General features: G+C 44.2%; 3 protein-coding genes across 7 annotated transcripts in view; 2 read left to right on the forward strand and 1 right to left on the reverse strand.

Annotated features, from left to right (window-relative positions):
• Positions 1–9,576, forward strand: part of LOC115552101 (uncharacterized) — a 96,554-nt gene extending 86,978 nt beyond the window's left edge. The window contains exons 4-8 of the mRNA XM_030367876.1: positions 4,240–4,497; positions 5,089–5,193; positions 6,526–6,821; positions 8,139–8,228; positions 9,327–9,576. Of these exons, the coding sequence (XP_030223736.1) occupies positions 4,240–4,497; positions 5,089–5,193; positions 6,526–6,686 (524 nt within the window). The 3' untranslated portion in view covers positions 6,687–6,821; positions 8,139–8,228; positions 9,327–9,576. The remainder of the gene's footprint in view (positions 1–4,239; positions 4,498–5,088; positions 5,194–6,525; positions 6,822–8,138; positions 8,229–9,326) is intronic.
• Positions 1–18,628, reverse strand: part of LOC115552098 (uncharacterized) — a 120,511-nt gene that overhangs the window by 79,156 nt on the left and 22,727 nt on the right. The gene's annotated exons all lie outside the window — the stretch shown is intronic.
• LOC115552100 (complement factor H-like) overlaps positions 1–18,628 on the forward strand; it is a 57,132-nt gene that overhangs the window by 25,071 nt on the left and 13,433 nt on the right. Inside the window, exons 1-2 of one of the 5 annotated variants that reach the window (XM_030367872.1) lie at positions 13,858–14,054; positions 17,462–17,627. The exons of 1 other annotated variant lie outside the window; for it this stretch is intronic. In XM_030367872.1, coding sequence (XP_030223732.1) covers positions 14,052–14,054; positions 17,462–17,627 — 169 coding nt within the window. In that variant the 5' untranslated portion in view covers positions 13,858–14,051. Of the gene's footprint in view, positions 1–13,857; positions 14,055–17,461; positions 17,628–18,628 lie in introns of those variants that run through there. 3 more of the 5 variants (XM_030367873.1, XM_030367874.1, XM_030367875.1) reach the window with 3 other exon arrangements.

The raw sequence follows: 18,628 nt of genomic DNA on the forward strand, positions 1-18,628 counted from the left end.
TGGGGAATATAGGGCAGTCCCTCCCAATGAGTAGGGGTACGGGGAGGAGGGGCACGATCCCGGCCTGTGCCGTAAACACCCCTCGGGGGGTCCGCACTACCACACGGCAGGTCTCGTACGTGCGGGTGTCCCCATGCACACAGGCGACCTCTATGGGCTCCCCTCGCCGTCCCCCAGCTAGGTCGGGCGTAGGAGGGTCACGACACTGCCGGTATCCAGGAGGTCCTTATTCCCTACCCGCACTGGGAGGGTTGGGGCCCCGGGCTTCTGATGCGCCAACCAGGTGGTCAGGAGATACGGCCCTGACCGTCCCTCGTCGGCGAAGGCCGACGGCATGGATATGTCCCGGTTTCCGGGACACTGTCGGGCTAGGTGTCCAGTCCGTCCGCAGCTGAAGCACGGTTTATCCTCTCGGGATCCTGGGAGAGGGCTGGTGGTCTCGGTGTGTGGGATTCGGTCCTCGTCTGTCCCTGTGTGTCTCGGCGTGCCGCGAGGGGTTCCGGATGCTAAAACTCAGCTGTTGGGCCACCTGCCAGTTCTTCAGTTGCCGGACCAGCTCGTCTACCGTGTCGGGTTGGTTGATGGCGAGGGTTCTCCAGGCGTCTGGCTGGAGCTGACAGATGGTATTGTCTATTAAAACCCTGTCCAGGGGGCTGGGTCCTTCACCGTCTGCGAGCCATCTCCGGATCAGCCTCCCTTGTTGGGAGATTTGAGTTCGCACTGCGCCTCGGATGTCAAATCGTCGGGCCCTGGCGGCGAGGCTATGTCCATAGTATGCCAATATTACTTGTTTCAACGCCGGGTACTGACTGGTGCGCTCCGGCGCCAGGTCCTGGCTTGCCTGCTGTGCGGGTCCGGTGAGGAAGGGGGACAGGATGTGGGCCCACTGGTCCCCCGGCCAGCTCCCCGACGTGCTGTCCTCTCGAAGACCTCCAAGTAAGCCTCCACGTCGTCGTCCGGACCGAGTTTGGTGAGGCGGCTGGTCGGTGCGGAGGTTGGGATTCAGGAACTGCCTGTTGCGTGAGGCGTAGTACCGTCTCCCAGAGAAGGACGAGGCTCTCGTCGGTGTCCCTCGGGGTGGCGGCTGCAAGGGCTTGGCCCCGCTGCTGACGCTGGGCGGCGGCCGCGGCGGGGGCTCAAACCAGGTTCTGCATTGGCGGGTGGGTTGGTAAACCTGAGTAGTCCGTAGTGTGGTTGAGTTGCCCGCACCCTCCACCATATGCGGCGACCCGGCCCCAGGAATGTCTCTAGTTCTCAGGAATTACCACACGCCCAGGTCCGTTCAAAGCCAACAAGAGGCATTTATTCAATGAATACCAGGACAACCCGGGGGTCGGGGCCCAACACGGGTGTTCTCCATTGCGCCGATTAGTGTGACTTAATGGACGCTCTCTGACTCAGACTGGTGGATGTCGGAGGTATACACCATCCACCACCACTCCATCGGGCCGCCTGGCCGGACGGTTTGGGACCGGGTTGCCTGTGTGTGTGTGTGTGTGTGGGTGTGTGGGTGGATGGGTGGGCGGGCAGTGGGGTGTCGGAAGCTCCCTGAAATGAGTTTGCAACTTGGGAACCCTATCATACTGTCTGTCATACGGTCATACAGTAGGACCCCGTCATGGTTGCTTGCGACTAGGGCTGGGCGATATATCGAATATATGCGATGTATTGCGAGATGTTCTCCAGGGGATGTATAAAATGCCCCTGTCGCGAACATCGAATACAAATTGGCACGTAATCTGTTTATTTTTGCCGCCGCCGGCATACTTGTGTGTTCACACCGAACGCGACGGGCCGACAAAATCCCATATAAAGTGAACGTAGACACGTATCGGGCGAATTCTTCGCGAGAGAAAACTGGCAACAAGTTTTGATTTGTCGCGCCACACTTTCGCCGTGCACAGGCGAGCGCGTTCACGAGGATTTGTGGCGCGACAAATTCACTCGAGTTGAAATGTATTTTAATTTCTCGTGATGACAGCCAATCAGCGTTCAACAGCGTGGCCACTGAGTGACATGTGTAACGTAAACAGCCAATCAGCTTTCAACCGTCAAACTCAGCGCAGTGCAGTCCGGGGTGAACTGCAGCATGGAGGAGAAAGTGATTGCTGCCGTTTGCGACTCCCGGAGCTCTATATATAATAGTATATGATACAATATAATTGTATAATATCACGGCAAAAAGCTCTGTGCGCCTCCGGATGACCGTAGTGTGGGGAGCTCATAGGGATTGGGCTTCTCGGGGTTTGTTTAACGGCGCTGCTATGGTTTCCGGTCTTGTGTGATCCAACGGTTTATTAGGTAGGCCCATCTAATAAATCTCTGTCTAATCAATACTTAATTTACTGCCTCTTCCGTGGTCATTGCAATATTATGAATAGACTGTGTTGGGTCCTCCGACGTCTCTCCCTCTTCCACAAAAGGTAAAGACATGCAATGGCACAAACACACTCACTCCCCCCGCCCGTTGCGAGTCCGCGAGATTCTCATGGACGCGCGTGTGACGTAGTCTGTAGTCTAGGTGGCTGTACCTCCGATCGGTGAGTGAGAACAGCGAGAGAGAGAAAAAAGGATGGAAACTGAGGATTTGGTTTTGAAAAAGAATAGCATTGGATCCGTCGTCTGGCAGTGTATATATAATAATTATTATGCAAACAGTTAATAAATAATTAACGGTTTGAATAAATGCTGTGTTGGTAAATCTAACTGTGATTTTCCTTTTCTTATGTGCAAGTTCTAAATTGTTCCAATAGAAAGCACTAATGAGTTTAAACAATATGTTGTTTCATGTAATCTACATGCAGACTTATATTTCAGGAATACTAGAATTATTACTGACGTATGCCAGACATGGTTGAATCGAGCATTTATGATGTGCTCTAGAGGAGATTCAAAATATATCGAGATATATATCGTGTGTCGAGATATAGTAAAAAAATATCGAGATATTCATTTTGGCCCATATCGCCCAGCCCTACTTGCGACTATATTTTACTTTGTATTTTAATTTTCATTTTAATGTTGATTTTAAATGCTCTTAGACACTTGATTACGTTGCTACTTTATTCCGGTCACCACGCATTGCAGTCTTGCTGTGCGTGCAATTCAATTAAGTTGTGTTGTTTGTTTTCGAGCGGGTTTGCAATAGAGGCCAATGTAGCTAACAATACAAATGACTAGCCAATAACCAATGCCTCCGGCTGCTATGAGGTCATAGCAGCCCAACAAAGTGAATTTGCCCATGTTGTTGCAAAACACAACAGTATTACATTTACATTTACATTTACATTTAGGACATTTTGCAGACACTTTTATCCAAAGCGACTTACAATAAGTACATTTGTCATAAGAAGTGCAACAATATATCGCTGTCGGTATAGTAAGGATGTTCATAGAACCAAGTGCAAGTACAACAATCGCTAGGCTAACCGATTCCCCTTGTTACAGCAATGATAGCAGCTACTGCAGTTGCTACACAGTTAAGTGCTATAATACAATACAACACAATACAATACAATGTTGCTACACAGCTAAGTACTATAATACAATACAATACAATACAATGTACAATGGTGGCCAGAAGGGGGAGGGTGGCTATGCAGAGTCGAGGTGGACTCTGAACAGGTGAGTCTTGAGTCTTTTTCGGAAGATAGTGAGCGACTCTGCGGTCCTGAGAACGGCAGGCAGGGAGCTCGTTCCACCACTGAGGTCCCAAAACCGAGAAAAGTTGTGACTTTGCTGATCGACCGTTGCTAGCTCTTAGCGATGGCGGTACCAGACGCATATTATCAGGATAATGGCCCATCGCCAAGCAGGCTTTTCTCCCTGGCGCACTGTTGACTGGTTTAACAGAATGACGACAGGGAAGCGACGGCAAGCAGCCAATGGCATACAGAGTCATTCGAACTAGGCCCGTTGATCACGCCTCTTGTGCTGATGAAAATGAAAGCAGCCTCCAACGTACAATCTACAATTGAGCTTGGTTTTGCAATAACCGGCTATATCATTTAGACAAACCTCTGACTTCATAGCCCTTATAGAAAAACAGTTGGCCCTCATGCTCCATGTTCACATGATCGGTGTCACATGCTACACTGTACTTTGTGAATGTTTTTATGGCCTTTTCTAGGTACTCTTTAAACATACCCTCTGCCCATATGTTATTAATGCTGTCCACACTTTGTATAACTGAAGTTCAGTCAAACTGTGAGACTCACCTCCTCAGTCGGTTTCCCTTAGCCCCGGTCTCCTCTCCCCTCCTGTCCCGGGAGTGTCTGTCCCGGGGACAGCAGAGGGTGTCCTGCTCTGCCGGGGGGGACGGACTCCACTACAGCTGGAGTCTAGACGGACTCCCGCTGAACGACACGCGTCTCCTCTCCGGACCCGGTAGCGCTAGTGACGTCACTCTGGAGCCGGGCCGGTCGGGACTGCTCACCTGCTCGGTCCGCAACAACGTGAGCCACGCCGCGGCTAACATCACCTTGTCTGCGTGTGACGGTGAGTGACACACACAACGAGGGAAATGAATGAATGGAGCCTGGATTCAGTAGCGGTTGATTCATCACATGACCGGTCATTATTGTCTCTCATAGGGTTCATATATGTAAACCGTACATCAAATGTAACACATCAGAGTGGGTGCACAGAGACATCATTACCTTATGCCCTGAGATAGCAATAGGAACAGACGTCAATATGACGGGTAAGCAGACTAGCCCATAGATAAAAAATATATATATATATATATATATATATATATATATATATATATGGGTGTGTTTGTGTTTTATTTATCTATGGGCTAGTCTGCTTACCCATTATATATATATATGTGTGTGTGTGTGTGTGTGTGTGTATACATATGTGTGTATATATATGTGGGTATATATATGTGTGTATATATATATATGTGTGTGTGCATAAACTTTTATAAATAAATAACGGTAATCATCCATTTCATGGAATTTAATAACGCCATTATTAATGCAACGTTAAGTTAATGAAGATAATGATGCTATAGTCTGCCCTCCCATTTGTTTATGTATATATTTATAAATATCATTGTTCACTGTGCCTTTCTTTTCTTAGTCGCAGGGCACGTCCCTATAATCGCTGGTTCCCTGTCAGCGACGGCTCTGCTCCTGATAGTAGCATTGGGAGTCTACTGCGCAAAAAAGCACAAAACCTCGAAAGGTATGAATCCCCTTTGTTGCGTTGCCCTTAACAATGTACAGTATAATGTCGCACTAACATTACGGTCCAACACTGTAAGTAAGGGATAATCACCGAGAGGCAGGGCAATAGCCTAAACATTTTGATATGCCCGGCTCATGGACTGCTTACCTTCCACGAGTCGGGCATTTCAAACTGTTTATTGCCCTGCCTCTCGGTGATTATCCCGTTTATTCTACTTCTTGCTTGCCAACATAATAAAACAATTAAAATACTTTCATAATTATGCTTTTTCTTATTCGCATTGCATGCTTATTAAATGTATACTCTGTTTGAGTTCATCTCCCTCAAAATGTAGTCGCCTTTAATTACGATCGATCAAACATGTTCTGGCTAACTCAAAGGGGATTATCCCGCTTATACCATGGTCACTTGCCAAAGGAAAGAAATTAAGATAATTTATTCATATTATCAAGCGTTTTACAATCCAAATATAAAGTTTTTCACATGCCATAATTTAGTTTCCCTGGTAACGCTTGAGGGTTTGACTAATACCTGGAACAATCATTAACCTCCCGTATAAGGTTCTTATACAACGGAAACGTTTTTCACTCCTCCAGTAAATAGGACGGACCTTAGCTACGACTTGGCAACGGGAGGTATTCTGGTCTGCTGAGCTGTGAGCCAGAGAGCTAACGTTATGGATTGTACATATTTATAATTCGAAATTCATCATAGCCTTTATACCAAAGATACTCTAGGTCTATAGCATATAACCCCGTTGTCTGATTACAGTTTAATGCATTTTTCACAATTTACCAGGTATCGTTTTGAAGAATAATCATCGCGCCATTCGTTTCAATGGGAATCGCGACGGTCTATACTTTCAACATAAAGTATACATAATTATAACTGGAAATTCATCCCAGCCTTTATACCACATATACTATAGGGTCTATAGCATATAATACATTTTTCACAATTTACCAGCTCTCGTTTTGAAGGCTGAACAGACAATTTGGCTGGAACTACTTAGCAGGTGTCCATATATTAGGGATTAATGGACACCCAAAATATACAAGCGGCGTATTGATCTACTATTTGATGACGCTGTGCTCAGTCAGCAGCAAGTAGAACCGACAAGTCAGCGGGCAACCTGCCGGGTTAATGGCCTACTCCCAGCCAATCAGAATCAAGCATTCTTAAATTAAGTAGAATATGGAATTTAACGCTGACCACAGTTTAGGAGGTCATTCTGGAAGGCGATACTGGTTCTCAATATTGTTTGACGTTCTGTTCTCTCATTTCCTAATTTGCTCTTCCTCTCGATTCGTGCCGCTCTCCTCTCCACAGACACTACAGAAGCGGAAGACGCAACCTACGCAGAAGTCTCTGTGCAGGGGGAGGGGGAGGTGGAGTACGCGGCGGTCAGGGTGGCTCCAGGCCCCAGGCGGACGCTGGAGACCAATGTGGACGAGTGTGTGTACACTCAGCCCCGGAGGACGAGGCCCTGAGAGCTGTCAACACCCAGAAGGACGCGTCGACAGCGCTTTAGCCAGAGGGCCAGCAGCCTGTTGACCTTTGACCTGCCCGGGACACTTCTCTCCCTGCATCTGAAGGCCACTTCGTTGAAGTCCTGTTTTGAGAATGTTACTGTTTATTTGGCCGTTGTAACGTTTATATACATGTTCATGAAGCATTTCACATGTAGTTTAAAAGGTGTAGTTTCCATCATTCATCATATCGATTATTTTTTTTATTCATTATTACAATTATTTAGTTTTTACTCTGTTGTTCTTTTCCATGGTTGGTTGCAGCATAAAATGTTGCTTAAAAACTGATACCAGCAAATATTTATGATAGCTTGAGTCTTGAAAGCACTGTTCTGCATACCTATTATAATATAACTAGTATTTTTATTTAATACTATTCTGCATGTTTAACTAGGCTATTATTTTAATATAACTAGTATTTATTGAATACTATTCTGCATGTGTAACTATTATGTTATTATTATTACATTACTTTTGCATTTCATCCCCCCCACAAACACAGACTCAGAATCATAAAAAAGTCCAAAATTTAAAATAAAAGGGAGAATCTCATGGAAAATATTTTTTTTTTTGGCCTAAAAGAGAACAGAAACATTCAAGTTATTTGTACCTCGAATGGTTGACACCTCCGCAGATAGAGTGATGGCCATTTCATGGAAACCAATGACATAAGGGCTATGTTTTGGGCTACGTTTGCTTCTCTGCCGTCTCCAACTTCCCCCTTATGGCTCAGATTGCCCTGATAACACAAACCCTAACAACTAGACTTATAGGCAAGGGTCAGCCAGCAAAGAATGAATCACATTGCAGCACATTGGCAGTGAAAACATGACGGAGATACCCAGTTTATTTTCAGATTTTTACATTAGCGTACTAATTTAGCAGATGTTTTTATCTAAAGTGATGTAAATTATCATTCATGAGTAGGGTGGTAAGGCGTCTTGCAGTGGAATTTGAACCCTGAACCATTGGGCTGGGAGTCCCAACACCATGACCTCCACACTGCCCAAGGAGGTGTTGAACCCTCCCCTGTCAGACTGCCCTCCTGTTGATGAACCCTCTCCTGTCTGACTGCCCTCCTCCATGAAGCCCCTCACCCCGTTCCCCGCCTTATTTGTTGCCCTCAGTAAATCCCTAATTATCGTCAATTAGCGTCAGTGTCTGCCTTTGTTGAACATTTGGGTCCACACGTTCCACTTCTCCATTACAAATTTCTTTGTATTAATAATTATTGCATCTTAGAAGATGCCCAGTAACACAGTACTGTTTAACAGAACTGTGTTTCCTAGTAAGGTATTGGCCCTTTTAGTTCAGCTGTGGTGGGTATAAAGTTTGCTCAACGGTTGCACAACTTCCACTTCTGCGATGACAGGTGGGTCTCATTTAGGCTGGGTTGTGTGTTCCTGTGAACAGACTCAAGTCCTGGACTCCTCTGAGACCACGCTGAGGTCGAGATGCTCAACATGGGGGCTGTGCTGCTGTTACTAATTGGTGTGGCTGATGGTGAGATCTTTATGGCATAATAACTGTTTTAAATCTTTAATGTTTTTATGTCATTTCTGTCAGCTATGGTGATCTAGTTATGGTTTAAACATAAGTAGTTGTTTTTCAATATTTGTTGGGTTCAAACGATCATTTTGGTCATACTTTTATTTGGAGTAAACTGAGTTCATTTACTTTCGAATATTAGATATATTGTTAGGGTGGGTACTAACCCACAACGTGAGGTTTTTCATGTTTATGAAATCATATGTATGTGAGGACAATTAAATCAACTAAAAGGTAATAAAATAATCTATGTTTATGAAATCATATGTATGTGAGGACAATTAAATCAACTAAAAAGTAATAAAATAATCTATGTTTCAGCCTCTATATTTAGTAGTACAATGTCTGCTCTCTGCAGCCGTTACTATTTTCAAATTTCCATCCCTCTTTAGTATAAGTAATGAGAGTTATTATACAGTGAGAGGTGGTCTGTGTATCTCAGTGAGATAGATCTCCTGTATTGTTTTACTCTCTCGTCTGTAAACCTCCAGCTGCCTAGACCTCACAACACCATCGCTACGTACTGAAGAAAAACTATGTTACAATAACAGACAACACTCGCTATTCAACTAATAGCAACACCAAAATATTTATGATAATGGACTTCAATGGGTCTGACAACGGTACACACTCAATGTGGAAGTACAGGATCAGAATGGAACTCCAGTAAAAAATATCAATTTTTATCTATCACTTCAAGGTGAGTGACAACATTACAGTAACATTTGATTTGTGGTCTAACTATTCATGAACAGGAATACAGATTAGAGGAAAACAGCAGGTTCGAAATCATTAAGGATTGTTTGGACAGATTAAGTATATTTTCATTTATATTAAAATCATATAGAAATTATCTAAATAAAATCAACCAATAATAAATATTGTATGTTTCAATATAGTTCATATGTTCTGCAATAGTTCATATGTTATTCAAAATGTCCATCCCTGTTATAGTACTAGTAAGAGATTTGTTGTAGTAAAAGTGAGAGTAGATCTGTGAATCTCAGGGAGATATATCTCCTGTATTGTTTTTTGTCCTCTGTAAACCTCCAGGTGTGAAGACCTTCTGCGACGCCACACAGCCACACATCACGAACCAGTGCTTTGGCTCTCTGGGAGGAACCGTGGAGGTCCTGCTGCCAACTAAGACCTCACAAGATGATATCTACAGACTGAAGAAAAACAATTACCAGAGTACAAAAGTCAGACAAAAAACGTTGATTATTCATTTAACGTCAGCACAGGAATATTTACCATAAACGACATCAACAGGACAGAGGATGGTACATATTCAATTGAAGCACGAAACATAAATGGAATTGATTTATCAAACATACAATTTAATTTATCCATTCAAGGTGAGTAGCTTTATCAATATTTCAGTAACATTTGATGCTTCATCTAATGATTGGTAAACAAAATTACAGATAAGAGCGAAGCGTTTAACATCAGTTATTAAGGATAATTTAGACATTAACCTCTGACTGCATAGCTCTTATAGATACACTGTTGGCTCTCAGGCTCCATGTTAACATGATTGGTAACGGCACATGCTATGCTGTATTTTGTGAATGTTTTGAAGGGCTTTTCTAGGTACTCTTTAAACAGTCCCTCTGCCCATTTATTATTAATGCTGTCAACATTTGATGTAAGGAGGGGGCTCTTGCCACTGCACAATTTGTGTATGTCGGCATAAAATATGTCAAGTACAGTAAACACTAGTTAGTCTGGGAGTAGGAGCCGGGGGGTTAAAGAGGTGGATACTTCTAATTATAATTGTATGAAGTTAAGTTTCTATGAGTTAATAACAGAAGGTTTCTGTTCAGTCAAACTGTGAGACTCTCCTCCTCAGTCGGTTTCCCTTAGCCCCGGTCTCCTCTCCCCTCCTGTCCCGGGAGTGTCTGTCCCGGGGACAGCAGAGGGTGTCCTGCTCTGCCGGGGGGGACGGACTCCACTACAGCTGGAGTCTAGACGGACTCCCGCTGAACGACACGCGTCTCCTCTCCGGACCCAGTAGCGCTAGTGACGTCACTCTGGAGCCGGGCCGGTCGGGACTGCTCACCTGCTCGGTCCACAACAACGTGAGCCACGCCGCGGCTAGCATCACCTTGTCTGAGTGTGACGGTGAGTGACAACACAACGAGAGAAATTAATGAATGGAGCTTGGATTCAGTAGCAGTTGATTCATCACATGACCGGTCACCATTGTCTCTCATCGGGTTCATATATGTAAACCGTACATCTAATGGAACGCATGTATCACAGTGGGTGCACAGAGACAACAATACCTTATGCTCTGAGACAGCTGTTGGACCAGACTTCAAAATAATGGGTAAGCAGACTAACCCATAGATAAATAAAAACACATATATTATATAAATAAATAGCTGTAAATCATTTCATGGAATTTAATGCGATATTAAGATAATGAAGATAATGATGCTATAGTCTGCCCCTGCTTTTGTCCATATATATATATATATATATATGCATATGTACTGTGTGTATATATATATATATTTATATTTCTTTATAAATATGTGTAAATATCATTGTCGACTGTGCCATACTTTTCTTTGTCACAGAGCTCGTTTCTATAATACTGGTTCCCATCACATGACCGGGCACCGTTGTCTACCTAGTGGCGCCCCAAGAGAGGGCAAGGGGGGCCGCAGTAATGCAATCTGTCCCCCATCAATGAACTCCTTCAAATGAAATATAACAAACCACAGTCCATCAGTATGTGATTCCCTTAGCTCTCATGTTGACATAGCTTTCAGCCAGCCGATAAACTACAACAGCACAGTATAATCCCTGATATTAGTTATGGATTTTGGTTTAGGTGGGCAACCCAACGCTATTCGGTGTCTGTCCACCCCTATGAAACCTTTCTGGGGAGGAGTTGAATAACCTCTGACTAACTTCTTCTTTCCTTCATCCCAGACCGCACCCCGTTCATTGCTCGTTCTCTGACGGTGGTGCTGCTGCTCCTAGCAGCATTTGGAGTCTACTGGGCACTAAAGTGCTTGACAAAGAGAGACACTTACACAGAGGGTCAATTATTAGGGAATTTACTGAGGGCAACAAATAAGGCGGGGAACGGGGCGAGGGGATTCATGGAGGAGGGCAGTCAGGGGAGGGTTCATCAACAGGAGGGCAGTCTGACAGGCGAGGGTTCGACACATCCTTGGGCAGTACGGAAGTCATGGTGTTGGACTCCCAGCCCAATGGTTCAGGGTTCAAATTCCACTGCAAGAAGCCTTACCACCCTACTCATGAATGTTTATTTACATCACTTTAGATAAAAACATCTGCTAAATGAGTACGCTAATGTAAAAATCAGAAAATAAACTTGGCATCTCCGTCATGTTTTCACTGCCAATGTGCTGCAATGTGAATCATTCTTTGCTGGTTGACCCTTGCCTATAAGTCCAGTTGTTAGGGTTTGTGTTATCAGGGCAATCTGAGCCACAAGGGGGAAGTTAGAGACGGCAGAGAAGCAGACACAGCTCAAGTGTTTGCCTCTTCTCATTGGTTCCCATGAAACGGCCTTGACTCTATCTGCAGAGGTGTCAACTGTTTAAGTTAAAAATAACTTGAATGTTTCTGTTCTCCTTTAGGTCAGTTAGCTCCTTTCTGTTTCCTTGCTTTGTCAATTAGTCCTGTCACCTGTGTCTTGTTGCTCTGGTCACATGACCAATCAAGCCATGTATTTAAGCCCTGCTTTTGCCCATGATCAGTGCTTAGTCTTTGATGTGCCATGTTTGTACTCCGACCCAAGCTAAAGTCTTGTATAGGACATTATTATTGATTCTCTGTGTTTTGACCGCTTGCCTGCTCTCTGGATTACCCACTTGGATTTGCCCCTTTGGTATGACGTTTTGAACTTTTGTCTTTTGACGAAGATCTACCTGTTTTTGAGTTTACCTTTTGCCTTCTCTGTTGGACTTTATGCCCTTTTTGGATTTTGCCCTCGTTTTGGAATTTTGTGATCTCCTGTGTTTTTGCCCAAAGACTTTGTTGTTATAAATAACCTTTCAGTTAACCCTCTCTGTACTTGAATCTATACCCTTCCCTTTTTGTTAATTGGGTTCAGAGTAGAACTGTGGATTCGCAGATCCGGGCTCGATTCCCAACTGTGACAATATGAGTCTGTGTGGGGGAAGCAATGCATTTACATGCGTATATATAGATATGCATTTAAGTTATATTATAATAGTTACACATGCAGAATAGTATTAAATATTATAATAGGGATGCAGAACAGTGCTTTCGAGACTCAAGCTATCATAAATATTTTCTGGTATCCGTTTTTAAGCAACATTTTATGCTGCAACCAACTATGGACAAGAACAACAGAGTAAAAACGAAATAATTGTAATGAATAAAAAAGAAATCGATATGATGGAAACTACACCTTTTAAACTACATGTGAACGGCTTCATGAACATGCATATAAACATGACAACGGCCGAATAAACAGTAACATTCTCAAAACAGGACTTCAACGAAGTGGCCTTCAGATGCAGCGAGAGAAGTGTCCCTGGCAGGTCAAAGGTCTGTCCGCGCCTCCTTCTGGGTGTTCACAGCTCTCAGGGCCTCGTCCTCCGGGGCTGAGCGTCCACACACTCGTCCACTTTGGTCTCCAGCGTCCGCCTGGAGCCTGGAGCCAACCTGACCGCCCCGTACTCCCCCTCCTTCCCCCCTGCCCTCCCGCTGCCCCCGACGTTGGAGCACAGAGACGTCTATGTAGGTTACATCTTCCGCTTCTGTGGTGTCTGCGGAGAGGAGAGCGGCACGAATGGAGAGGAAGAGCGAATGAGGAAATGAGGGAACAGAACGCCAACCAAGAATAATTACTGTTAGTGTTGAAGTATCGCCCTCAGAATGTCCTCCTTAACTCTGTTCTGCTCTGTAAATATTAATATATTGTGGAGGTCCAGGAGAAGCTCAGCTCCCCCTATGGGCTGAGGAGGGACAGTGCAAGCGGGCAGGTAGAATGCATTTGGTGAAAGTGATTGACAATCATAATCATCACCATCAGCTGCTGCGGTCAAGGGAGCAATAGGAGAATTATTGGATGTTTTGACATGATTTAACATGAATTCACAATTTCTTTCCTCATTCCTTTCTACTAAGAACTAAAGATTTCTGAAACGCCGGTTATGTGTTGTGTCAACGGGGAGAAACTGGGTTTTAGGTTCTGAAGCGTCACATTATGCGCCAGGAAATGCTTAACGTCATATGAGCGCCCTATGTTTACAGTTTGTTTGTTACAGGAAGACGTTATTCGTTGTTGTTGGTTCTGAGGATTCTGATTGGCTTGCATGGCTTTATCCTTCTCCCTACACTGCCGCCCATAGGTTTGGCATAGTTATAATGCTGCTTGACGGCGTATTTATGCGTCTCGATGTAAACGACAACTTTTTTGAAAACGATGTGTGCACAATGTTATTTTTGAAAATGGAGGGGGGGGGAATATTATTTTCTATAAATACCCTGCTACGTATAAACGTGGCCTTAGAAGATGTACAGTATCACAGTACTGTCTACTGTCTTCATCCTAATAAGGTATTGGCCCTTTTAGTTCAGTTGTGGTGGGTATAAAGTTTGCTCAGCGGACGCACAACTTCCACATTTGCGATGACATGTGTGTCTCATATAGGCTGGGTTGTGTGTTCCTGTGAACAGACTCAAGTCCTGGACTCCACTGAGACCACACTGAGGTCGAGATGCTCAACATTGGGGCTGTGCTGCTGTTACTAATTGGTGCGGCTGATGGTGAGATCTTTATGGCATTATTACAGTTTTAAATCTTTATGTATTTTATGTTAATGATTCAGCTATAGTTTTGTGGTTATTGGTTTGAACACAAGGAGTTGCTTTTTAACATTATCAGGGTTGAACCAATTTCGTTTTATCGTATGTTAATTCTGGATAAATTTGGGTCCTACGAAATCCTTAGGAACCCTATTGTAATCGTTGGTATTATTATTTTTTTCCTGACAAAATAATAATAATAATTTTATGATAATAATAATAATAATTCATTTTATTTGTTGAGCACTCTTCATTCTAGCAGAATCTCAGAGTGCTAGTATACAATTTTTAAAAAGTAGGAAATGCCTTTATGAATAAAAAGGTTTTTAGGCCAGTCTTAAAACAGGCTAGTGTTTGTGTTGCCCTTAAGTGGTCCGGGAGGCTGTTCCACAGTCGAGGGGCTGCAGCGGCGAAGGCCCTGTCGCCCATGGTGCGTAGCCTGGTGTTTGGGATCTGCAGGGACAGACTGTTATTGGATCTGAGGGGGCGGGTTGATGTTTGGGGAGTGATGAGTTCTTGCAGGTAAGGGGGGGCATGACCGTTTATATCCGTTTATATCAGGCCATATCTGCGGAACCCGTAAAGGGACATGGGATAAGAAAAAAAAATTAACGTTTCTCGTTCGCACGAGAGAGTATCTGGTGCGCACGAAAAAAGTATCTGGTGCGCACCAGAAGGTATTTCGTTAGTACGAGAAAGTATCTGGTGCGCACGAGAAAGTATCTGGTGCGAACGAGAAAATAGGTTGTGCGCACGAGAAAGTATCTCATGAGCACGAGAAAGTATCGTGTGTGTGTGTGTGTGTGTGTGTGTGTGTGTGTGTGTGTGTGTGTGTGTGTGTGTGTGTGTGTGTGTGTGTGTGTGTGTGTGTGTGTGTGTGTGTGTGTGTGTGAGGAGAGCGTGGCGAGGCGAGCGAGGCGAGAGAGGGCTAGGAGGTGCGAGGCGAGAGGGCGAGGCGAGCGAGCGAGGCGAGAGAGCGAGCCAGTTTAGTGAAGTAGCCTACTAAACGAGTCCAGTCAGTGGCGGTTTTAGGTACGGGCGAACCAGGCAGCCGCCCGGGGCGGCATATTTGTGGGGGGCGCCAAGTCACATGGGGGGCGCCACGAGCAGTAAAAAAGATATCGTGCTGCGTAGCGGTTATCAATGAAGTACTACATAACATTGTGTTGGGAATAGGTATTTTGGCGCCCCCTCTGGCTGCAGGCGCACACCTGCTCGTTGAGAAGGTGCCGTGCGCAGACGGAATGAAACCCCCACTGAAGCCCGTAGGTGCACGATACCACGGTACCCCCCCTCCGCTTGAAGATAGTCTTGCCCGGGGCGCAACTGGACGTAGAACCGCCACTGAGTCCAGTTGTGTGTAAGAATAAAGCAAGGGCCTTATATTGCATAGGGTCGAACGTAACCTATGTCCCGACCAACTTTGGGAAAGAAAGGATTGTTTATACCAATATTTTGATTTATTATTTAATATAACGAAAAGAGAGCGCAAGAGAGTATAGGCCTACCTGCTCCAATAGTGCGAGATAAAAATAAGCACATTAATTTGAATGATTTTAGCTTGTGTGTAATTTATCACGGGTACGGGCACACATAAGCGGGCACAGATAAGCATACTCCATAAGCTTAATTCATTCCAATTAATGTTTTGTTTTTTTATCTCGCACTATTGGAGCACGTATAGCATACTCTCTTACCTCCAACTACGAGAAGGTTAGGGTTACACCTTTCCTGCTGTCGGCTCCCAGACCAAGGAGCACAGGGGAGACGCTCCCTCCAGGGCCGATGCTCAGGGGCAACACCCTTCACTTTGACCAGCAGTGGGTCTGCTTATTAGGGGCGGAGCCAGACTTTGTGTACATCCGGGGCTTAGCCCTGAGGGGGGTCCTGGGGTCCTCCCCCCCCCAAAAAAAGTGAATCTCTAAAATGCGATTCCCTGCATTCTAGTCCATTTTAGGGTGACCTGTTGGATATTGGCAAACCCTAAATCCCTTTTAATTCGTAGGCTACATTTTCAGTTGCAGGGCATGCTCAAGACAATACAATTTAATGTAAAAAAGTGTAAAAAAAGATTTTTATGTAAACTACAATGGCAAAATTGAGACTTATACATTTGAGACTAACTTTCAGTAGATTCAAGGTAGGATTCCAGAGATGGATTGTTTGTTTGCTTTTTTGTATTTTAGAAATTGGTATTCCCACTGTGCTAAGCCAACAATAGGCCAATGATTTTGTAGCAGGTATCATCCATGCTGTTGCATGTCCTTTCCACTAGATGGCAATGACAATTCAAACCTTAAAATAGAACTGGGGCGCTACAACAAGTGCAAAGTACTCGACAGGCTTCAATTTCCACTAGGAAAGTGCAATATTGATACAACTTGTTATATATGCACCATTGTCATGATGAACAACTTTCACACCAAAACCCATACAGTCAGACCATTTGGATATAGTGCAGTGACCACAACTTGACCACACATCCACACATTAACTCCTTGGGTGCCGAATATGGTAAAAGCTGCAAACTTAGCACACATGTACCAGGTGACTGTGGGACTATATGGTGTGAAATTCATAGCAAAAAGGCGAAAGACGGCTGAGATATGAATTCTAAAGTGATATACATGCATATGTACACACCTCTACAACACGTTTAAACAGCTCTAACATTGCATTCAAAACACGTCGGCTCAGCTGTATGAATATGAAGCTGTTGGTGATTAAGAGGAGATTCCATAATAGACCCATGCCAAATTTATAGTCTATTTCTGTAAAAACAACAAAAAAACGTTTGTTTGAAGTTCTCCCTTCTGAACCGCGGCCTCTCTACAATGCAGGCTGGGCCTTAAAGCGGTACACACGTAATTTCGCAAACATCTGCTTGACAGTGGATTTTGACACAGTATGCTTTACATGGTTGGTTTTAGTTTATAAGGCATACCAATGCCATATTACCATACCGACCAAAATATACTCTAATCTGCCCTTGGCAGTCTACGGTCATACGGTCGGTCAAAAAGTCATACTGTCGGTCATACGGTCATACTGTCGGTCATACGGTCAAACTGTTGGTCATACAGTCATACGTTCATACAGTAGGACCCTGTCATGGTTGCTTGCAACTATATTAAATGTTCTTAGGATTGTTGTCCTCACAATTGAACCAACCAGGTCGTCTCGATCCTTCAGGTTTGATTGGATTGGTGGTAACAATTGTAATACAATTATAGTAAACCAAATAAGTTTACGTCAGTGTGCAGAAATCTATATTGAGAACTATGTAGATGTCACAGTGTATGATTTGGGAAAACAATCATGAACTACTATAAGTTCCCACTGAGTCACAATTGTGCTTCTTTATTCAGCGATCAGATGTCAGGAATCTAAGTGACCCTCATTTGGAAGAGCAGCTTCCAAATCGATGGACGGGTTATGATGCGCAATACCAGTGCAGAGAAGGCTTCACCCCAACTGATGGTGGTCAGGCTACATGCACGGAAGACGGATGGTCACCAAACCCACTCTGTAAAGGTATTTTCATTGGATTGGATTTTTATTGATAAGTGCATAATTAGTTAAATGTGGTTTCTTGTATTTTCTACATTGTTGTTAATTTACAGTCAATGTAGAGTTTATAGAATTCTAAAGATACTATGTTACACAGGCTGTGTATTCTGCAGACCACTCGTTGTCGTTGTTGTGTCAGGCTGTGAATGTGCGTGCATGCTCTGCTTAGGCTGAATCGCAAAAGCGTCAAGACAAATCTGATCAGCCAATACAATAGGCCAATGATTTTGTAGCAGGTACTATCCATGCTGTTGCATGTCCTTTCCACTAGAAGGCAATGACAGTTCAAACCTAAAAAAAGATCCAGGGCTTTTGAAGTGAGATTCGGGGCTTGAGTCCCGAAAGCCCCCCCCCTGACGTCGAACACACACACACACACACACACACACACACACACACACACACACACACACACACACACACACACACACACACACACACACACACACACACACACACACACACACACACACACACACACACTCTGCCAGTGATATGTGTACGAGATAGGCCTACTTTCTCGTGCTCACGAGATACTTTCTCTCAAGCACCAGATACTTTCTCGTGAGCACCAGATACTTTCTCGTGAGCACCAGATACTTTCTCGTGCTCACGAGAAACGTTCAATTATTTATTTTTTACCCCATGTCCCTTTACGTCTTCCGTACATGTCTCAAAAAGCTACATCGTCAAAGGTTCTGAACATTGGCAGGCTTGTAGAACTCGTCAAATGAGTTAGGATAATGGTTACAAAGGATATGGGCCCATGGTGGCACTACAACAAGTGCAACATACTCAACAGGCTTCATTTTCCACTAGGGAAGTGCAATATTGATAAAACTTGTTATATATGCACCATCTTCATGATGAACAACTTTCACACCACAACCCATACAGTCAGACCATTTGGATATAGTGCAGTGACCACAACTTGACCACACACCCACATTAACTCCTTTGGTGCC

Source organism: Gadus morhua, chromosome 10 (assembly GCF_902167405.1).
Source record: "Gadus morhua chromosome 10, gadMor3.0, whole genome shotgun sequence".
Lineage (NCBI taxonomy): Eukaryota > Metazoa > Chordata > Actinopteri > Gadiformes > Gadidae > Gadus > Gadus morhua.